This window comes from Nematolebias whitei, chromosome 11 (assembly GCF_014905685.2).
Source record: "Nematolebias whitei isolate Nwh7 chromosome 11, NemWhi1, whole genome shotgun sequence".
NCBI classification, from domain to species: domain Eukaryota; kingdom Metazoa; phylum Chordata; class Actinopteri; order Cyprinodontiformes; family Rivulidae; genus Nematolebias; species Nematolebias whitei.
The window spans coordinates 31,560,346-31,583,751 of NC_056508.1; the positions used below are offsets into that span (position 1 = coordinate 31,560,346).

Consider the following 23,406-nt stretch of genomic DNA (forward strand, 5'->3'; position numbering starts at 1 on the left):
GAAGCCAGAGTGGGGGTGATGTGGAGCGAAGCCAGAGTGGGGGTGATGTGGAGCGAAGTCAGAGTGGGGGTGATGTGCTCCCTCTTATGAACACCAGTTAGAAGCTGAGCAGCAGCGTTCTGGACCAATTGGACATCTGAGGGAGGACTGGCTGATGCCAAGGTAAAGAGCGTTACAGTAATCCAGCTGAGATGTAACGAAGGCATGGATTACCGTTTCCAGCTGCTGCTGTGTAAGGATGGGCTTTACCTTAGCCAGCTATCTGAGGTGATAAAAACTGGCCTTGACCACTGCTCCAATCTGGCAATCTAATTACTGTCAATTTTAAAACCCAAGTTAGAAACTGTTTTCTTTACATGTGGTGCCAGAGGGCCCAGATCAACAGGGCAAGGTTCACAGGAGCCGCTATGACCAAACACCATCACTTCTGTTTTCCTTTCGTTAAAATTTAAAAAGTTTAAAGACATCCAGGCTTTGAGCTCTTCAAGACATAACAGAAGTGGCATCTTTCTTTTTTAGTGACATATAGATCTGACCATCGTCCGAACAGCAGTGAAAAAAGGTCCCATGCTTTCTGAGGATTGATCCCAAAGGATCAGGTAAAGTGAGAAACGCAGGGGACCTAAAATAGAGCCCTGTGGAACCCCCCAAAAACAGAGGAGCAGTCCATGACCCATGGATTGGTTTGACTGCATGTTTTATTCTCATTGAAGTCATTGCATTATAATTTATATAATGCCAATGTCAAGATATTTTTGACTACAGATCACAATCGCATCATCACCTGCAGACAAACTACTGTTAGTTTCTGTTTAATATCAACGTAATCTCCGTCAGTCAAATCCATTCCCAAATCTTCATTTCAGAGCTGGAAAAGGATGTGGATGCACTTACCATTTCTGAATAATTAACTATTTAAGCCAATAACGGTAGTGTTAGGCAATACGACATCAGGAAATGTGAAAATCCTAACATGCAGATAGTGGGATGGAAATAGAATCCCAGTGGACATCTTAACCTAGAGTTGACATTTAATGCAACACACTCCAGTTGTTACCTACCTGCTCAAAGGGACTCTTATTCTCAATGCCCTTAGCTCCAACAAACACCCAGCTGTCTCTAAAGGCTAACTCCTTCACCGCTGTGCTCCCGAGCTCCTCAAACAGATGCCGAGACTCATCATTCATTCTAAAAAACACAGGATGAATAGTTTACAAGTAGAAATGTGTTAACTGTTTAGACCATCAGCTAACTGCTCTATACATGTGAATATGGAAGGAAAAAAAGGCATTGTTTCAAGAACTTAAAGTTTGATTAATGTGAAACTTTTCAACAGAGGTACTGATCTGATAACTTTGTCTACAACTGAAATATCAAGTATGTAAATTAATTAAAATCTTGCAATCTTATTTAGAACATCAACAGTTTTCAATACAAGCAGGAGGAGGATTTCTGTCTCACTGAGAAATATTCAAAGTTTAGTTAGTATTGAAACTGTTGTTGTGTCCCTGTACCACCAACATGAGTTTAATTTTAGTCATTTTTGATTGAAATCTTTTGTTACCTCTTCAGTGCATCACTGTATATTTCAGGTTTTACAATTTGCCCTAAACATGCAAGTTAACTTTAAATAAAAGGATTTTGTTTAACATTATTTCTTCCTTTAAAAAAAAATTAGAAAAAAATGTATAAACATGAAATAAATGTCTTTTTGCAAAAAAAATAAGTAAATAAAATTGCAAAAATTGTTCTCAACAGTAAAACTGGCTGTAAAGATGTAAAATTGCCAATATTAGCTTACTTTTTTATCTTCTTTCGGCTGCTCCCTTCAGCAGGGGTCGCCACAGCGAAATAAGTCGCATGAAGACTTGGCGATTGTTTTTACGCCGGATGCCCTTCCTGACACAACCACAGACCACCGAGCTACCACAGCCCTCTGTGTGGAGCAGAGAGCTGCTATCTAGGACACCCGTACAGCAGAAGGTGGGGGTTAAGGGCCTTGCTCAAGGGCCCAGAGTGGGGCAAATGAGGGTGGAGGCAGGTGTGGGTGCTTCACCTTTCCCACCCACGTTTTGATGTTGTCGGTACTGGGAGTTGAACCTTCCGATCACAGGTCCACCTTCTCTAACATCTGTGCCACCACTCCCGCCAATATTAGCTTACTTATAACTTGTAAACCTGAATACTAATAAAACTAAAACAGCACTTAAATGAGACAAACAGTACATCAGTGATTCTTACTTTGTAGCACCATCATCGAAGGAAGCAACAAACACTAGAGTTCCCTCGTGAAGTGGCCGTAGAAACTTCAACAAGTCAGAAACATCTGAGAGGAAATAAAGGAGATGTGAGCTGCAATTTAGAAGCGACATGTAAAACCCAAACAAGATTACAAGCAAAAAGCTACACGTAGCAAAAGAACTGAAATATTTTCCAAGTATAATTGTCTGTTGGGTTTTATTACCTCCTGCCCACATGTCAAAAGTTTTTGTTTCCAAAAGGTCACCTGTCACGCCTGGAACAGAGAAACATCAGAATTATGGTAAATCTACCACAATTTGTAGATTTAAAAATGCAACATAATCTTATAAGTTTTGGAATGATGTCTCACCGTTTACCAAAGCTATGTTAAGTCCCCTGCCGACATTGTTCTTCACACTGCTCACCAATCTGTTGGGCACAGGCAGATTTTACTCATCAACATTCATGTACACATCTGTTTACTGTACCTGACCAAAGCACAGCAGCAACAAATGGAAAGACAATAAACACAAGCAGATTAAGGAGCAACAAACCAAAACAACACTTGCACTGAACTCTCCAGGCAGATTTGGTGGCCTGATGAGCACTAAATCTTACATCTTGTCTTCCAAGCAGATTTTGGGACCGATGACGTTAGCAGCACCAGACACTATACGGAACGCCAAATGCTTTGCAGGACATGGGGCAGAAAGTCCACATTTAAACTTTTGGGGACGTAGTTCAACTAAAAAAAAAACCAACAACAACAGCATGACACTTTAGTAAATAATGATAAACTCAAAAAAATCACTAACAGCTAAAAAGAGATTTGTTATACGATTCCTTATACTTACATTGTGTTGGTTCTGCTTTTGTGCCTGAAAACATAAACAAGATTTTGAATTAAATGGACATAAGATTTTTTTTTTTAACTTCTTTATACACATCCACTATGTCTTTATAAAATCTTATTAGAATAGCTCATTTTAAGCATTTACTAGCCATTTGGTTGTTTCCATTTTCAAAATTATTGGGGAAAAAATAAACAAACAATGATAGTTTTCAGTTATGGTAAATGGACTGTACCTATATAGCATCTTTCTATCTTATCAATACACTCAAAGCACTTTACAACAATTTGTGCCCTCATTTACCCATTCATACAGCACTCTACTAGATCTATACAAAGACTAATTAGTGCTTTATCACATCCATACACTGATGGGACACATTGGAGACAATGAGGGGTTCAGTGTCTTGCCCAGGGACACTTTGGCATGTGCCTGCTGGTGGAATCAAACCCCCAACTCTTGCATTGGAGGACGACTGCTCTAACCACTCAGCCACAGCCGCCCCACAACAAAGAAGGTTAGTTCAATTTATGTATATATTGTATTGTCAATTCACAACAACATCTCAGTGCCCTGTACAAATAAAAAAAGAAAAGGAAATCATATTGGAAAACACATCCAGCCATCAGCTTTTACCCGCTTCTTCCATTTTGGGTCACGGAGGTCGCCGGTGCCTATGTCCAGCAATCACTGTGTGAGGGGCGGGGTACACCCTGGACAGGTCTCCAATCCATCACAGGGCCACATAGAGACAAACAACCATTCTCTCTCTCACTCACACCTAGGGACAATTTAGAGTTCCCAATCAGTCTAACATGCATGTTTTTGTTCTGTGGGAGGAAACTGGAGTACCCGGAGAAAACCCATGCAAGCACAGAGAGAACATGCAAACTCCACCCAGAAAAGCCCCCGGACCGGGATTTGAACCAGGGATCTGCTCGCTGAGTGGCAGCAGCTCTGCCAGTTGTGCCACCGTGCTGCCCTTAGAAAACATCAATCAGTAAAATTTATCTAAAAAAGCCATCAGATTTTATTGAATCTAAAATCCCTCATTTCTGACAAAAAATGAACTTTTTCCTCATCTGCTAGTCCATCGATCAAGTAAAAGATGTCTTACCACCAAAGAGATGTCGCAGAGATGAAACACCTTCCGCTCCAAAAAAGGAGTTTGCGAGCAGCCAGGTGAGCCCCACCAGGAGCAACACACCCACAGCTCGCACAGGGCCTGTAGGAGAGTCCGAACACATGAGCGTAGGAAGAAAAAAAAAAAACACTCATCAAATTAATCACTGAACTGGACCAGAACTTACAACCCACCTGTCATTCTCATAGCTCACCGTTTCCTATACCTGTACAAAGGAGAAAAAACAAACAAGAAATTAATTGTGGGGTTTTGTTTTAGCATTACTTGCTGGGTTTGCTAATGCAATTGCTCATTGATCAAAATTTGGTTAAACTTGTTTTATTTTTGTACATACACACTGGCTTCAGCCAAATGATGACACATTTTAGGTATGTGTCTAGGAGAGACTAAACTTGACTAGGATGTTCACCGACAAATCTTACTTCTACTCCGTGGAATGAAAAAGCATATGTTTAACCATACAGATCAAACCAGTTCAGTCTTCCTGATTATTTAACTATGAACAAGAGTTGACGACATATTTTGCAGTGAAGGTTAGTAGGAGTCTTTGCTTGATTTTTAAAGATAATCCACAATTAGCTCTGTGGATGAATTTCTTGGAGTTTCTCAATCCACAACAATCTGGCGATTTAGTCATCACTTGTCTGAAGTTCTCCTTTAGAGGATGTATTAAATGAACAGTCATTTTAAACTCCTTTTGATAAAGTATTCATTGTCTTAATAAATTGTTTTAATTTGCAATACAAAATGAACACAAAATGTTCATTTCTACTTATTTTGTTTGAATGCTTCACTTACAATTGCACTTAAGTTGAAACATATAAACTAGGCAAAATTATTGATTTGGAGTAAGTATACGTTTAAAAGTAAAGCAATTTGAAAGAAATAGCACATTTTCAGTTCTTAAAACTTTGTTTTGTAAAAACACGCGAAAAAAAAACCAATGAAAACTTATAAGAAAATAACTAGCCTATAGTTAAATACATGAACATAAGGCAATAAAAGTTCTTGACATTACTGAACACCCACATTAGAACTATAATCACACATTTTACCTTCCTAATTGAATTCCTGCGGATTTCAAGTATCGTCTCGACTTTTTCGTCTTTGCTAGGACTTATTAATCATGGACGTACACGCGGAAAGGCAAGCTGGATCTGCTCTCATCCTTCGGACATTACAGCTTCCTGCGCTTCATAGGAGCATTTTTGATGAAAAAAACTTTTTGAAGAAAAAAAAAAAAACCTTAAAGACCAAACAAAATGGTCTTGAAGTTGAAGTCTTAACCACTGCGCCCTCGAAAAGAACGTACAAATTATGTTAATTTAGTTTTACTTCCGGATACTACTTCGTGCGCACTGAGTCTGCGCAAGTATCGTCACGTGATGAACGTTTTTTTTTTTTTTAATTTATAAATATTTTCCTTTTCCTTTATGTCTCACCAAACATTTAAAAAATAAATACAATATAATTTTTTAATACTTTATAAAGATTAACAAAACTAAATGTAAACAAATGCGCGAGCACAACAGCTCCTCACGCGGAGCTGCAAGCGTCTACTCCCTTAAAATCAAGATGGCGGCCCACAGTGCGTTTCTCTCAGTTTCCAAAATTGTAAATCCTTTCTGGCGTAGACGCCTTGGAAATACGACTAAAGTAAGGAACGACAAATCTTTTTTGTTATTTTTGCTTTTAAAGATGATCTGCTGCGTTGTCTAAAATTAATTTACTTACATTGAACACAAGGTCATCGTGTGGTTAAACTAAACAAATGTTCACAAGACTAACATAAACGAACCTTTCGTGTATTTGTTTGTTTGTTTTTTTCAGATATTTGGGACAACTTTGACAAGTCACAGGAACAAAACATTTCTTTCTGTGCGTAATCAGAACTGTGCATGTTTTACATCTAATTTACATTTTTATTACTGAATCAATGAGCTGTCTATAATCACTGCTACTTGTTTATTTACAAAGTAAAATAGTTTATATATATATATATATATATGTGTGTGTGTGTGTGTGTGTATATATATATATATATATATATATATATATATATATATATATATATATATATATATATATATAAATAAAAGAAGTTTGTATCGATATAAAGTAATACATGCTTCCTTATATAGGACATTGTATAGCTACCACTGTGTTTGTCACAATTTGATGTTTTGTAACACAACAGTTAAACTTCTGCTTTTCTTCCTGTCAATCTTCATCAACAGAGAGAAAACATTGTAAGTGGCCAGTTGTTGATTATATTTTATTACAGCGCTTTAGTTCACATACAAGAAGAAATGTGTATTTTTAATAAAGAAAATTTAACAAAAACAAGCCAAAGCTTATACTGTGATAAAGAATCTGTTTCAAGAGGGTTTCTTGCCATGTCCTTTTCATATCACACAAAAATTTTAACTTTAGAAGTGCACTGATACATTAATATAATAATAAACTAAATCAAAACATGTATGTAGACTGTTGTACAATATTGAGTGAAAGTTGCAAACCCACCAGTGTTTCTCTTATGTTAAAACATCTGTTACTGTGTTGTTTACAGCCCCCTCCTGCAAAGTATGGAGGCAAACATACTGTGACCCTCATACCTGGAGATGGAATTGGCCCAGAGCTTCTCAGTCATGTCAGAGAGGTTTTCAGGTTGGTAGGTTGGTTAGCTTTAAACTGTGATCTGTTTAAAATCAACTACCAACTGGTGACAACTTTCTCTGATGTTTGTAATCATACCTGTAGGTTCAGCTGTGTCCCTGTGGACTTTGAGGTGGTTCATGTCAACTCTGCCTTGGAGACAGAGGATGATATCAATAATGCAATTACTGCCATCCGCCGTAATGGAGTTGCCCTTAAAGGTGAGTTAAACTATTTTATTTGTTTGTTTATGTCGCAGTCAGAGCATGGAAATATAGGATGTAAGATCTGTGAGTAGCAGAGCAGTTATAGTGAACCATGATAAAGCACAGACAGCAGAATTTCTTTACTCCCCTGATAGGCAACATAGAAACCAAACATACCATGCCTCCATCTGTGAAATCCAGAAATAATCTCCTACGGTAAGTGTTAAATGAAACTTTCCATTTCCTCAACAGAGTTCTCTTTTTGTCAGATAGTTCATGTTTCTTATTTAATTTGGTCCTTTGTGATTGTTTTGCCCGTCGTGTTTCTCCTTTCAAAGCACAAGCTTAGATCTGTACGCCAATGTGATGCACTGCCAGTCCCTCCCTGGAGTCCAGACTCGTCACAAGAACATTGACATCATGATCATTAGGGAGAACACAGAAGGAGAATACAGCAGCCTGGAGCACGAGGTCAGGCCAAAAAAGATCAATAATTGTCTGTCCCAAAATGAATGTTTTTTCCTTTTGTCCTGTATAGACCACTTTCAAACCTTTTTGTTCAGTTTTGAAATGTGATGTAGAGAATGTAAAATAAATGTGCGGCACCTATTGACATCATTGTTCATCATTAAACTGACTAGTGTGATTTCGCTCAATATAGAAAAAAGTTTTATTTGTAAAATTCAGTTGAGAATTGATATGTTGTTGGAGTGTGACTTTACCTACACAACAAATAAGAAACATAAGCCAGCTCTAGAGTCTCACATGCTGTTGGAAAAATAGCTCCAAGCACCGTTACTACAGTTAATGGTCAATTAGTGTCAAAAGCCAAAATCTGTGGGTTTTGCTAAACAATCTTGTTGTTTCAAGTTTATTTTTTGCTCTTTAAGTTCCAGCTGTAGAACTGTAACTGGTGCAAAGTATTTAATGTTTTGACTCTTTTGTTTTAGAATGTGTCAGGGGTGGTAGAGAGTCTGAAGATCATCACCAGGAACAATTCCCTCAGGATTGCTGAGTATGCATTCCAGCTTGCCAGGGAGAAGGGTCGCCGCAGGGTCACCGCTGTGCATAAGGCTAACATCATGTAAGTTACTTTGAGGCAAACGTTAACTCCCTGCACAGTCTGGCCTAGTAAGTCTTATATAATGTGCATTAATTGTTTTGATGGAAACATAGAGTGGCCTTTTTATTCTCTTCCACAGGAAGCTCGGTGATGGATTGTTCCTGCAGTGCTGCAGAGAAGTGGCTGCTGGATATCCAGATATCACATTTGACTGCATGATTGTGGACAACACCACCATGCAGGTGATAACTTGTTCACATTCAGAACTGATTCTTGGTAAATGCAAACATCTGGAATAAATTTACTGCAAGTATAACACACTGCATGAAGCAAATTTAGTCCATGGAACAAATAGAAAACATAAAGTTGAGCCTATGGGTAGGCAGAAAACATTTAAGCTATATAAATAGCTACTATACACAAGTTGAATATTCGGCCACATCTGCTTATGATTTGAATCTGCAGCTAAAGATGCACCTAAGCAAATGTGAAGATTTTGTTTGTATTCAGGCAGTACAGCTTTTATATTTAAAATATATGAAATGTGAGTCTGTACAGCTTAAAATAATGCAAATTAAAAAGGTGATGGTTTCTTTGTTTAAAAAAAATGCATCTTTGTATGAAAATAGGAATAATTAGTTTGAGCAGGTTTAGGGTGAATGTCTGTCACTGAAGCCACTCATCTGTCACGTGATTGAGCTACACAGACAGTGCTGGGTGTTGTTCATAGAAGAAAGTAGCTTAGTCACCAGGAAGTCCAGTGTAGTGCCTACTTGTCTATTCATGCTTTTTGAGGTGGTCTGTGATTCATGTCATCAAGCGTGGGTCCACCTTTCTCTGTCAGCTTGTTTTTAATAAAGTTGGATGGCAGTAAAAGTGCTGGATAAAACAAAGAACATGATTCTCACTGCACCACTCCCTCTCACCACTCTGTCAATTTCAGAGTAAGCCCTGTGCAGCAGGTAGATTGTATTGTTTATTTTGATTTTTGCCTGGTATGCAAAATGTGCAAAATAGAAGGTTTTTGCATGCGACCACAAAGATGAGTCTTTCTTTAAGCTCGATTCAGTTGTTCACACATGAATCAGTCAGTCCTGCTAAGACCAGCAACGATGTGTGTTTACACTCATGAAACCAGCAAAGTGACAGCAGTCTCATAAGGTACTCTTTCACTGGGTTGAAAGTTGGTGACTCAAAATTGCTGGCAAAAATATGAGAAAACAAGCTATTTTTTTTGTTACATTTTAAATCTGAGTGTTTGAGACAAGCAAGCTATAGGTCTTGTTTTGAGCAAAATTTTAGCCAAATTTTAAAAAGCACAGTATATCGCCATGTGCATGTCTTGCAAAACAGCATCTAGGCTTTTTTGTTTTTATCTGTACCAACTTCTGCAGTAGATGACGACACGGGAGTGGATTTTCACTCCTGTCTTGTTCTGGTCCCACAGAAAAAATCCTGTCCCGTCCCAATTGTGGGCCAGAGTAAAAAAATAAAATAAAATAAACTCCCACTCCTGGTAACATGACTCCTGCTACCATCCTGCTCCCATTCATAATCACTCCCACTCTTGTACCGCTCCCTTTTTTCCCCTCTTCCATTTAGTCTTTAGGAAATACATTAAATTTGATTTTATCTTCTACCCATTCCTTTTTAGATTACTTTGTGTTCTAAACTTTTATTTCAAAAGAACAGGAACAGTACATATGTGGTGAAGCATTTATTGCCTTAATCCAAACAAAAACCTTCACTAAAGGTCACAAAACAAATAATACATGGCCTGTAGTTCCTATAAAAAAGGTTTGTAAGCTTAATAATCAGGTAGATAACAACAAAAATGGTTGTCATCTGAACCAGTTTTTTAATATGAAAAAATGAAATGTGTGGTTCCTATAGTTTTTCTACAGAGGATCAGCTGCTGAGTCCCTGTTTATTAGCTCTTTTGGAGATCAGTTACAGTATAAACATAAAATAAAAAAACAACAGTACATGGGTCACACCATGAACCCAAGCATAACATATAAAGTTGCATTTTACTAACTTATTGAGCAATTGTTTCTTTTAAACAGTGACATTACTGTCATGCTTCAATTCAAATTGCTTAAACAGACAAAAAAAAAGTGCCAAGCGAGAGAACTCAACGAATAAAAATGCTTAAAGGCATTCTTATACATTGGACGACGTCCTCAAGAAGTTCACAGTAACGAGCTCGTTTCGGTGAAGCAGGACGTCGCGCAGCTTACCAGACTTCAGAGCATCATTTACAGACTGGAGAAGTCTGATATTCCAGAGTGAAGATTTATTGAAAGAAAACTACAAAATAGTGCCTGTCCAAAGTATTTTTAAATTTAATTTAATTTTTTTGTCATATTTGTTGGTTCCCGCTCCTGTCTGGTCCTGTTAACTTTTCGTCCTGTCCCATCCCAATCATGTGAGTTATACTAAAGTTGACTCCTGTCCTGCCAGAATCCTGCGGGAATCCCATGATCCGCGGGACTCCTGGGAAAAAAATATCATCCTATATTCTGCAGCTGCCCCTACATTTATGGTTGAATCTACTGGAGTATATTTTAACAATTCAGATAAGCAGATTTTTTTTTATTATTCTTGTTTATCATTGGTGGTGGGATTTATTTTTTTTTTTAACTTGGGACAAGTTTTCTGTTGGAGGAGTGTCCTTGCAGGTGTTAAATGCAGATGTTGCGCTTGTGAGATGGGTTGGAGATGCCTGTGACAGAATAGAGAAGAATCTGAGACACCTGCAACGATGTCGCAACAGTTTTTAGAAGAAAATGTCTCGCGCAATTTGAAAGCGTTCTAAATTCAAGCGTAAAAACTGCCGTTGGGCCTCCAGCAAGGAAATTAAGAACATCGCAAGATATTCTGGAGCCTCCCTTGTGAACGCTGTTTTTCAACTAGTCGTGAGCAGTCACAGCCCAGTGAGACCTTCAGAGTGTAGCTTTGTACTTGCATCCCCCCACTTACACATACTTACCATCTCAACCCTTACCACTTTAGATGTGTAACAGCAGTGAATGAGTCCAAGCTGTTTGCCCCTCACTTATTTCTTACATGACAATGATATAAAAAATGTGTAGCAGGCTGAACAGAAAGTGTTTAAATGACATGAAACTGATGTAACTTTTCTGTCAAACCTGTTAAAAACATGCTAATCTGGTTCTGACTCGGCCTTTACCTCTGTTTTTTTTTCTTGCTCACTGAGATCATTTGTATTCCATCTCAGCCCTCCCTCATGTTTCTGTTCTGGTTGAGACGATGATAATGAATTAGGGAAATGTTTGCAAACGTTTGAATGTATTAATTATTAACATGCCACTGTTCTATTGTGTTTTTAGCTTGTGTCCAAACCTGAGCAGTTTGACGTAATGGTGATGCCTAATCTGTACGGAAATGTTGTCAGCAACGTTTGCGCCGGTCTGGTGGGGGGTCCTGGCCTTGTGCCTGGTGCCAATTATGGCTGTGACTACGCTGTATTTGAAACGGTGAGTGACTGCGCATTGGTAGGATACTTAGTTCTATTTTATTAGTTAAAAAAAAAACATTAACTCTTACATGTTTCTGGATTTAAGGCGACGAGGAATACAGGGAAAAGTATTGCAGGCAAGAACATTGCTAATCCCACTGCCATGCTGTTAGCCAGCTGCATGATGCTAGACCACCTCAAGTAAGCTTTTATTTTCAGTGTGTAGATTTAATCTTACCATTGCGTTATTCTAATACAAATGTTTTTCTTGTACCTTCTCAGGCTTTATGATTATGCAAACTTGATCAGGAATGCAGTTCTCACCACAATGAATGAAACTAGGGTGAGTCTATCTCTGACCGGCCTGTGCACACACCTGTCAAGCTGTCCTAAAGATAGTAGGCCATTTTTGTTTGATTCAAGATTACATGCCCCTGTAGCATGCTTCCTAGAAGGAAGTACAATGCGTTCTCACAAAGCAGCATAGTTTCTGTATACAGTCACACAGCTCGGTCAGGTTCTACGTGCTGTAGTGTTTGATTTTTCATTATGAGCTTCATCAGTTTCAGGAAGTTCATTTATAAACAGTAAGTTGCTTAAAGTCATATTGTCATGGTCTTTTTTCCCAACCTGATTACTGTTTCAAACTACGTATGACCTAAAATCTCATTCCACGTTGCTAATTGTATTTTTTTAAATTAATTTTTTGTATTATCTTCCAGTGGGTTTGAATATTTTACTATTATCTCGGACCGCGTTTGTCAGCTTCATGTTGTTGTTCTTACAGTTGCACACAGCAGATCTGGGAGGTCAGGGCACCACATCAGAGGTGGTCCAGTCCATCATGAGGATCATCCAGAGTAAAGGACAGCTCACTTTAGAGATCTAACCCACGCTGACATCACAGTTCTTCCACTTCATCAGTGGGTCTAAAGAGGCGTCTGCATCCAGCCAGGAACAGGAAGTTTGTTGTAGCTTCACACAGATTACTGATCAGTTCGCTCAGAAGAAAACATCTGTCCACTCCTGTCTTGATTCATGTACAAAACAAAGTAAGCTGCTCTGAGACTTCTTAAACTCTTTTTTTTTTTATTAAGTTCTTGTTCACTCTTTTGAGATAATGAATTCTTCTGTAAGACTAGTTTTTGCTACGGTTTCAACTGAGCAGCGTTTATCAATTTCAGAACTGTGTCTTCACAAATTGACACATTAAAGGGCCTCTAACTATTGTTGTATGCATTCACCAACGTGAATTATTTATTTTTCACATCCGAACTATGTTACAGCCTTTTCTAATCAACCAGAATATATAATGTTTATGCACAGCCATAACATTTTCTTGTCCCTTTCACGTATATTTATACTCGCCGTGTGGAAAATGCTGATCCAGCTGTTTCCATTTATATTCTGTCATTAGACCAGAATACATCAAGTAGCTGCTGTGAGCTCAGCTTTTATGTTTGTGCCACAGTGGTGTTTATATCCAAGTGGATTATATTTCAAGGTTTTGTTAACAAATGCTCTGATATTACAGCATGTTCCTTGTAAGAGGATACCTTTACTGTATTACATGATCAATAAAATTTTCCCAAGTGTATTTCATGAAAATAAGTTTAGTTTTTATTTATACTTGTGTTTAAAGTTGGAGTAAATCAATTTTAGTAGAGGTTAATTTGTCAGATGCATAAAGCTAAATATTTCTGACCTCTCACGGACCAGGACAAACAGATGTGGCAGATGTTGTCACTGAGTTAGGAGTGGATAGTTTAATGGTCGCCAACACCACCGGGCCAGAAACTCTTCAAGACCCTCATAAGTCTGAGGCTGGTGGGCTAAGTGGCCAACCCCTGAAAGACCTTTCAACTAACTGTCAGAAAAATGTACAGCCTCACCGAAGATAAAGTGCCAGTTGTTGGGACTGGAGGTGTTTGAGTGGACAGGATGCGATGGATAAGATCCGTGCTGGTGCTTCATTGGTTCAACTCTACACAGCTTTGACCTATCAAGGTCAACCAGTAGTGACAAAAGAACTGCAGCAACTTCTTAAGGATCAAGGTTTCAGCTGTGTGTGAGGCAGTCGGAGCCGATCCCAGGAAATGTTGACACAAACCCTCAGTGATTCACAAAAACTAGCCAACGACTCCTTCAACAAAACAACCATCACCTTCTCCTTGGCTTCTATATAGTCTGACTTTTTGTGATTGTCTCATTCGTCCTGCTTTTTAGAGTAGCAGCTATATTATGGCATCTTTAATAAATTACTTTTTTTTTTAAAGGTAATAATAGTAAATCTTTTATGTATTTCCAGTATTAAGCTGCTGATATCCGTAGCTTGTTTTCAGCTGATTGAGTTGTGTTACAGTGTAAAAGCAATTAGTGTTTTTTATTGACAACAAAGTGCTTTAACTCATTTTGCAAACATCAGAGTCAGAGATTTATTTGCTTTTCGCATCTCATGTGGTACATGTGATGGAACGAGATTATGTACACAGGGTCCCAGTTACACCCAACAATAAAATGTAAAGAAAAACAGTAATACGATCTAAGATATGAACTAAGAAAAATATCAACTAAATAATAGACTAAGTACTAATAACACAAAAGCGTCACGTTGAACAGAAGCACGAACATGAGTCTGTGTGAGCAGATGAGTACGCATGAACACAGCAACATGAAACAGATCAGCAGCAACATGAAACCGATCAGCAGCAACATTGAAAAAGATCAGCAGCAACATGATGTGACTTTTTCATGTGATTTTTTTCATATAGCTACAAGTTGTTTCATATATGTGAAGAAAATAAATCGTTATATCTGGATAAAATGTCAAACCCAATACAGTTTAAACACGTACTCAAATTTACCTATTGCGATATTTTACTCCTTTTAAAAATTAATGGTATTGAAAAAACGGGTTTAGGATAAAATAACCCCAAACAAAATAACAGTTTTATTTTATGGCTGTTTATTGTTGTGTGTACCTTTAAAACAGGTCTCTCTCTTGTCAATGAGTCCTCATGAGACTGTATAAATAAAGGTTGAATGAAAATTATTTTCAGTCTTGTAGCCGTCATTCTTTCACAAATTCTTTAATGTTTTAAAGAGATGTGTCATTTTGCAGTCATGAGGCTGTAGTTTTTGGTATGAATAAATATGCTGCTTAGAAGAAAAACATTAACATCTTCCCCTCATAATCCTTGGAAGACATGTTAATTTACATTTCATCACTAGGTGGCAACAACTTTCTGCAGCTGCCTTGGAGCACACATGTATGGGTACCACTTTACAATAAGGCTCCCCTTATAGAAGGCTAATAAATAGTTTATAGATACGTATGTATCTATTAATTAAGGTTATTAATTCCTCTGTAAACACTTTATAAATCATTAATCATTGCTTATTATGCAATAATTAAGGATGCGAAAGAGACAAAACTGACCAGTTTCTGGCCAAATAGTGAGCCAAATCATATTTCATCTTGAGTTGTTATATTAAACATTTCAGACTAAGTTACTACCTTGTAAACACAATAAGCATGTCATTTGTAAACCTTTTTTTTTAGCATATAAAATTGCATATAATGCAGTGATAAAGTACAATATTATATGCAAAAAATATTAGGCTTTCAAGTATTGTGCTTACAAGGTAGTAACTTACTTGAAATGTTTAATATAACAACTCTAGATGAAATTTATAGGTGGAAGATTTGGCTCATTATTTGGCAAGAAACTTGTCAATTTTGTCTCGGTCACCCTTAATTAATGCATAAGCAGTGATTAATGATTTATAAAGTGAATTAATAACTTATTTATTAGCCATCTATAAGGGGAGCCTTATTGTAAAGTGTACCCAGATATGGATGCAGGAACGTTTTGTTCTAGAAAATAGAAAGACTTGACAACATGCTCATAGAAATCATTGTTTACTTGAGTTGTACTGAAGGGTAGAAAGAGCAGAAAGTTTCTATAAACAACCGAACTGAATTGAGAATTGAAGTAATCAGTTATCCATAAATCAGACTTTTTCTTAAAATTTCCATTTTCAAAACAAACTGTTTTTCCAGTCTTTAAAGGAAAAAAAAAAGGTGACTGATAGCTCCACCTTGTAGAACGGTGCTCTGATCACACAGGCAGGGAAATAAAATCCCCAGCAAACAGATGTGATAGCAGTGCACTGTTCACTTCTCTCTGACGTATGTTGTTAAAATAATCACAGTCCACCTCTCTCTGTGATAAAGTCCCGGCAGTTAAAGGGGCCCATCTGAACGTAATGATCCTGACTAATTTATCATCTGGCCAACTTTGTGGGAAAGTTGCAAACTTTACCCTGTTTGAACATTTGCATATGGAGCAGAGAAGTCCTTGGAGATGAGGTCTGTTATTTTTTATTTTAATCTTGTTTCAGAGAATCAATTGTGCACAATTGCACAGCGTGTGAAATGTGAGATAATTTGTTTTAGATGACCTCTTACACTTCTGCCTGTTCTTTAAGCCACTTATTGACTCCATGAAAACAGACAGCTGGCTGTATTTCAGGAGTGTCTCTCATCCAGAGCAGCTTTTTCTGATCAGTATATTCTACAGTACTCGTGTCCATCTACCTCACATCACTTCTCATCACAGTTGTAGAGCGTTACTCATGCCCCTTGTCACCTCTCCCCTCCAGTTCCCCTCTCGGAGCTGCAGCTCGGTCCCCTCTGAGTCTCAGCTGGAGCTGAGCCCCGGAGGCAGATGGACCCAGGTTTGGAGAAAGTAGGAGATGTTGCAATAAACCACCGGCCATATGACCTCGTTTAAAAATGCACTGCCATTTGTGCTGCAAGAGTTGCCTCTTAAGAGATCAGCAAAGGACAAAAACAATATTCTTCACATTTGTTGTGTTGGAATTGTAGCTGTGCAAAAGGTTTAGGGGTTTCTATGCACCCAGTTTTATAGATTTGTCTGGAAAATATCAGCTTTCAGTTATTCCACTTTTATTAATAAGGAAAAATAACTTTAGGAAGATTCAGTAGACTGTCTTAATTTGCTTTATCTATTTGTTTTTAAGGTTTTTACTTGAGTTGTATACAGAATGAGACTCATCTCACCTTAGTGCCAAATGTATTAAACTAAAACGGGATAAATAAGAGGTTGTAGTTTGTTGTTTGAACTGGTTGATTGATGGTCTTTTTGAGACAGCCAGTGTGTTTATGACTTTCTTTGCTGTGTTTGTGGAGTGAACATTTAAAAGTGCTTAACTGCATTAAATTCAGCTTTGATTTTCCTCATCTACAAACTGAGTTTCTTTTCTCATCTCTGCTGTTCTTTATCCAAGCAGAATCATCCAGGAAAACTATGAACTGATTAAATCAGATTTCCTAGAAGTCTAGTCGACAATCATTCCAACAACCTTTAAATCATTAAAACGAAACCTCGAGCTGCTGGCAGAGAACAAACTTACAGTTCAACTTTGGTCCTCCACTTTTTCTTCTTCTTAATTTTTCTCTTCGTTATCTCACTTTGGGGCGGCATGGTGGTGCAGTTGGTAGAGCTGTTGCCTCTCAGCGAGGTCACCGGATCAAATCCTAGCTGGGGAGCTTTCTGGGTTGAGTTTGCATGTTCTCTCCGTGGATGCGTGGGTTTTCTCCGGGTGCTCCAGTTTCCTCCCACAGACCAAAAACATGCATGTTAGGCTGATTGGTAACTCTAAATTGTCCCTAGGTGTGAGTGAGAGAGTGAATGGTTGTTTGTCTCTGTGTGTCCCTGTGATGGACTGGAGACCCCCGCAACCCAAAAAGAAAGAAGCGGGTAAAGATAATGGATGGATCTCTCACTTTGAAGCATCATGTTTAATTTGCCTTTCAAAGATCAAAGTAACTGAGTAAATAATGAAACATGTGTTGCAGACATTAGAAAATTAGTCTCTCCCCCCCGACCACCACCTAAAGCTGATTATTTCCAGTCTCATTCATCAGTTTATTGGATTCTCACATATTTATCCAACGTCAAACTAAGATTTTGCTCTGATTCTGTTCAGGTACCTGTGCTTGTCTGTTTTCCCCAAAATGAACCAGTGTGCATAATCCTGGTTTATTCCAGGATTCACTCAATCATTTCCATTACAACACCTATAGCTGTAATTAAACTGTAGTACTGAGTGCAGGAGGGTCTCGTTTTCGAACACAGCTATAGCCAGTCAACAGCTTTCCAACATTTTTTTTTTCCTCTCTTAAAAAACTGCTTTTAACCATTTCAAGTTACGTCAGCACTCAGCTATTCAGTGAAACTCCAGTTTGTATTCTGGGCTCTCTGTCCTCGTGGCTTTCTCTTCACAGTGTTTTCATCGGTAAAGAAATCCCTTATCAAACACACATTAGGGAGGGATGGTTGGTGGTCTGTGATGATGTATGTTTGGCCGAAAATGGATGTGAAGAGAAGGTCAGACAAGAAAATGCAAAAAGGAATTAAAAGCTTAATTATGCAGGGATGCATATCACCCGCTGCCTTTCATGCCAGAGTCCCAGACTGAGATCATCTTTTGATGACAAGGGACAGAGTTGTAGCTGTTTTGATCGAATCTTATAGATTCAATTCAATCCCATTCAAATTCAAAAATACTTTATTAATCCCAAAGGGAAATTAAATGTTGTGTAACTCATTATCCTCATTTCATTAAGTGATGTCATAGATACTGATGGCTGTAGGCAAGAAGGATCTCTTGCAAAGGTCCGTCCCACAGTGGATCTGAAGAAAATGGCCACAGATGCCGTCCGATCCATCCTTCTAGACTCAGCTGGCCTCTCAGTTCCCCGGGCTGCAGGATCACCTGAATCTCGGGAAGAACTCCTCCCTGAGCGATTGTTACTCCTCCCAGCAGCATGCCTAGCTCCTCGTCACTGCGGACAGCCAGATGCAGGTGTCAGTGGATGATCACAGTCCCTGATGTCATGAGCAATGTTTCCTGCCAGTTCCAGGATCTCAGTGGTCAGGCTCGAACACAACTGGCAGGGAGATGGGAATGCATCTACAGCACCTCCTTTTTCTACTCATTTGACATTTTGGGCTGTAGTTGAGGTGCTATTTGAGCTTTTGAGTTGTTAATCAACAGCTTCCAGTTGTAAAAAAAACACCTTGTTGTTATGATTATGCTTCATAACAAATGTCCCAAAGTTCCTTCCAGTTCCTAAAAATCCTTTCAGCTGCACAGCATCCGATACCAGAGGAAACAATCATCGATAACACTTTACAATAAGGTACACAAAATTTGCTTATCTACTAGGGAATGCCTCAGGAATGAATCAGGAGCTAATGGGTAGTTAACCAGTACTTACTGGGGAACACACAGCCAAGCCTTATTAGGGGACTACTGGCTTGTTACAACTTAAACAGAGGAGAAATTCTCCATGTTGGTTCTGAATAAACACTGCACCAGTGAGGTCACAGCTTGTAATTGTCAAAAACCTGTTTCATAGTGATTACTGATTTTATTGGACTTTCTCTTTTGTAAACCTACTGGTTAACTGCCCATTAGCTCCTGATTCGTTCCTCTTTGGTTTCCTTGGTAACTACCCATTAGTTCTTGATTAGTTCATCTTCATTTACAAGGTAACAAACTAGTAGTCCCCTAATTAGGCTTGACTGTGTGTTCCCCAGTAAGTACTGGTTAACTACCCATTAGCTCCTGATTCGTTCCTGAGGCGTTCCCTAGTAGTTAAGCACATTTTGTGTACCTTATTGTAAATTGTTAGCCAATCATCCAAAAAAGGTGATTTACGTCCAGAAAAAAAGTTTTCAAAAGCAAAATCTCAGAATGAATTTTTTCATTCAACCTTTATTTATACAGGTGAATCCCACTGAGCCTCAGGGACTCGTTTACAAGAGAAACCTGATTTCTTTAACAAAGAGTGATGACAACAGTGGATAACAACAACAACAACAATAGACAGTCATAAAAGAGGAATACAACATGTAACAATGTAAGAATGTAACAGAGCTACTCCAACATGCAGCTACCCGGAGCGGCGCAATTCTAGAATCCAGAGAATCCAGATGAGGATCTGCACGAGATCTCACAGCATGTGTTAGCTCTCAGAAGATGTGTTGGAGATGACTCTCAGCTACTACCACATCATATCTTAGCTCAGCACATTTCAAACCGACTATGGTGTAACCACTTTTGTGTTGGCTAAAGTCGATTATCTGTGGCAGCCATCTTGAACTGGGCTGATTCCAAAAGGTAGTCAGTTGTAAATGTGCCTCTAATAACGGCTTTCTGAGAGCTTTATCCACTCTATGAGATATTTTGCTGACAAGAAAGACAAATGAACACACTGACACAGGCAAAAACATAACATTAAAAAAAAGTATGTGAATGTAGTTGAAGGAAGACGTAGACTTAAACAAACACCGAGAAGCCTTAAGTTTCAGAAACAGGGAGTTTACTGGATAATTATTTTATTTTTCTGGCTATAAGGAGTCAAATAAATTCTCAGCCTCCTGCTGACCTCTTTATCAGGGCTGCATGCACACTCATCATTTTTATAGTTTTAACACTGGAGGTATACCACCTTCTGGGATCATAGAAGTTCTTATCGTTGCAGCAACAGTGATCCTTCATGCAAAATTTCCATTTATACACATTACCATTTAAGATGCCTCCTCTGCTTTCTGTTTCAGGACAGATAACCTGTTCACCTGCAGGTAATGATTCTATACAACTGGTAGAATGCTGTTGTTTTTTTTGTTTTTTTTTTGTTTATTCTGTGTATCAGCACCTATTGGTCAGCCCGAGGCTCCAACCTTTATCTTTTGCCAGCAGCCGATAAATATCTGAGGTTTCCATTTTAAGCTGGCAGTCAAAACATATTTCAAACAAGACGCTCACATGGCTGCCGTTGTGCAACTCTCAAGCTTTGCTTGTGTCTTGCAAATGAGATTTGAAAATCCATAACGCTCTTGTTTTTTTCCGTAGGGAGGTAATGCGATGCTTCAGGCTGTGTGTTTGTGCCTGACTTCCCACATTTATGTGCACATCTGCATGCAGTTTTCTTGCAGCTGGACTCTTGACTGATTCCACCTGTTGCCCCGAGCCAGGCCTTTACGCCACCCTGCCCCCCATATCCTGACCTGTCCAATGCAGGTAAAATGGGGAGGGGGGATGTTGCAAGGAGAAGAGATGTGCATTGTTTCCAGATAAGAACCTGTCTGTCTTGCTCACTTTTCCTGAATGACTGCACGATATTTGTTCGTCTCCCCCAGCACTGAAAGCTCCTTGGCAAGGTGAGGGTGGGCCGAGCCTCTGGGCTATTTCTGTCTGGGTATCAGTTTACGAGAGGCCCGCTCTGATTACTGAGGTCTCTAAGAACCAAGAACACTGATAGGCCACCTCTGAATGGAAGAAAACAGTTTGGTTCATTGTGGCACACTGGACAGATGCACATAGAAGAAGAAACAAACAAGCAAACAAAAAAAAGGTAAAAGGTAGAGTTGGATTGGATATTGATGTGCTATTTGTTCCATTTCAGCGCTTTCTTCCTTTCTTGGCTTTATTTTCCTGCTTTTCCTTTGATACAGTTGCAGCTTGTGGCATTGCTGTAAGTTCAGGGGGGTTTAACAGTCTTATTAAATCAAGGCAAACATGACAACTTGCATTTCACTGTTCTGATGTCATGCAATCCCTGCTCCCTTGAAACCAGAACGTTTTGGCACGTTGACAACTTGGCACACCACCACTTCACAACTTTGAGTTCACTGGTTCAAAGAACTGTATTTTTTTTATCTTGGTAACCAAAACAAAGTGTATTTCCTTGAAATCCTTCAAATAGTTTATTTCAATTAGTCTCTCACATGTCCTGCAATTCAACTTGTGGTTCCCTCATTCAAACTGCCTGTTATACAATCTTTCTGAGGTGCATTAGATCCAGCACGACAAACAAAAAGCTTAGAAGGACACAAAGCAAACACAAGTAGAAAAAGCAAAATACATGAAAAAAAAATCCCAACATAAAAATACACAACAATGAAACAATAAAAACTAATTAGAAAACATAAACAGTAAACAGCAGCTAGAACAATGCTGAATGACAGCTGAAATGTGTTAGAGCTGAAACTCAATTGTTCAAGCTCAAACAATAATTAGCAAAACAATGTTAAAATTAAAAATTAAAACATTGATGAACGTTAAAAATAGTAAAATTGTAGCTAAAAGCCAGAGTTAGTCAAATTAATTAGGAGGTAAAACCAGAAAAAACGTTAGCTTAAAGCTAAGAACAGCAGGTAAATGCATAGATTAGCACAACAGCAGCTTAAAGCGAACATTAGCTTAAACAATTTATCACCTTAATAGTGTGAATGTTTATGAAGCATTCACACTATTGTGATAAATTTTTCTTTCAACCGTTTTTGGTGCGATTCTCATCCCGCAGTTTTCAAGCTATTCCAACAATTCATATATCAAAACGTTCAGCTCGTTCAGGAGAACGGCACTATGACTTTTGGTATTGGTGCACCTTTAGCTTTTTGGAATATTTAGCCTTTTCTGTTTTGTTTTTTTTTCTCATAGAAAATTAATTGAGCTTATCCTTCAAATCTTTAGATGTGTTTACAACATTTTACTGCTCCTTTCACATTTTGTTCTGGTTCAGCTTCTTTCAGCTTCCTGATGCAAAAAAAATCAGCTAATTTCAGCAGTTTTTTTCCAGCTGTTTTGTGCTCCCTTCAGCTTCTTTCTGCTAACTACAAAATATTTCTGCTTCTTCTAACTTATTTCTGCTAATTTCAGCTTGTTATGCTCCTTTCATCTTATTTCTGCAAGTTTCAGCTGTTTCTACTATTTCATTTATTACTTTGTAGTTGCTGTTATGCTAATGTATTTTTTTTTTTCAGCTAATTCCACATTTTTTGCACTCACTTCAATTTTTTTAGGCAAATTCAGCAAAAATGTGCTCTCCACTTCTTTCTTGTAATTGCAGCTTCTTTCTGCTTTTTCGCTGCTTTTCAGCAGGTTTTTTTTTTGTTAATTTCATCTTTTTTCAGATAATTTCCACATTTTTGTGTTCGCTTCTGCTTCTTTCAGCAAATGTGTTATTTCTGCTTTCTTCTGTTAATTTAAGCTTGTTCTACCTTTTCAGCTAATTTTTAAGCTAATTTTAGCTGTTTTCAGATAATTTGACAATTTTAGGGGTAATTTATGCTACTTTCAGCCCAATTAACCTATTTCTGCTAATTTCAGCTTGTCATGCATGTAGAATGAACATATGCTGATATATATTCATAAATTAAACGGATTCTTTCATTTTTCTGGACTGTATAATGTACGTGCATTGAATTTAATAAAATGTGGACGTGAGACGTACGACAGTGGGTCATTTATTAACAGAATCAAGTTTAACACATCACACATTTACATTAATTGGCAAAAATTTAAAATAACAACAGCTTATTTAGCAAGTTTTACAAGGAGTAAACAATACGGCGATTGTTTTCTCACTTCCAGCAGTACAACAGACATTAACCACACGGCGGTGGTTGAAAAACTTTGCTTCAGACATTTCTAAAAATATCTGGAATGATTTCTTAGCAGGATAGAAGAATTTTAAAGATGGGAAATGAAGTTTAAGTTGAGAGAGATGGGGAGGGAATTTGTCTGTTATAACCAGAAACAGCACGCTCCTTCTAGACCAGCTTGTCCCAACGGTACGCTTTGGTTGAGATCTACTCTTTTACCTTTGCAGATGATAGTTTCAGCGTTGGTGTAGAGCTCTCCTTTCAACTCTTTCAGCGTCTCCG

The 23,406-nt window shown here is 38.2% G+C and overlaps 2 protein-coding genes across 2 annotated transcripts in view; one reads left to right on the top strand and one right to left on the bottom strand.

Annotated features, from left to right (window-relative positions):
- The window catches only part of fam3a (FAM3 metabolism regulating signaling molecule A), a 6,236-nt gene extending 1,793 nt beyond the window's left edge, over positions 1-4,443 (bottom strand). Inside the window, exons 1-8 of the mRNA XM_037684177.1 lie at positions 4,410-4,443; positions 4,210-4,317; positions 3,096-3,119; positions 2,860-2,986; positions 2,612-2,670; positions 2,465-2,515; positions 2,242-2,326; positions 1,062-1,188 (exon numbers count right to left, since the gene is read on the bottom strand). Of these exons, the coding sequence (XP_037540105.1) occupies positions 1,062-1,188; positions 2,242-2,326; positions 2,465-2,515; positions 2,612-2,670; positions 2,860-2,986; positions 3,096-3,119; positions 4,210-4,317; positions 4,410-4,422 (594 nt within the window). The 5' untranslated portion in view covers positions 4,423-4,443. The remainder of the gene's footprint in view (positions 1-1,061; positions 1,189-2,241; positions 2,327-2,464; positions 2,516-2,611; positions 2,671-2,859; positions 2,987-3,095; positions 3,120-4,209; positions 4,318-4,409) is intronic.
- A 1,357-nt stretch (positions 4,444-5,800) lies between these two features.
- On the top strand, positions 5,801-13,226 carry idh3g (isocitrate dehydrogenase (NAD(+)) 3 non-catalytic subunit gamma). Its single transcript, XM_037684178.1, has 13 exons — positions 5,801-5,892; positions 6,067-6,114; positions 6,474-6,485; positions 6,806-6,903; positions 6,997-7,112; positions 7,253-7,313; positions 7,436-7,568; positions 8,048-8,181; positions 8,300-8,402; positions 11,514-11,660; positions 11,748-11,842; positions 11,924-11,984; positions 12,429-13,226. Exons 1-13 carry the CDS (start codon positions 5,812-5,814, stop codon positions 12,528-12,530), a joined length of 1,191 nt encoding a protein of 396 aa, XP_037540106.1. The 5' UTR covers positions 5,801-5,811; the 3' UTR covers positions 12,531-13,226.
- The last annotated feature ends 10,180 nt before the right edge of the window (positions 13,227-23,406 follow it).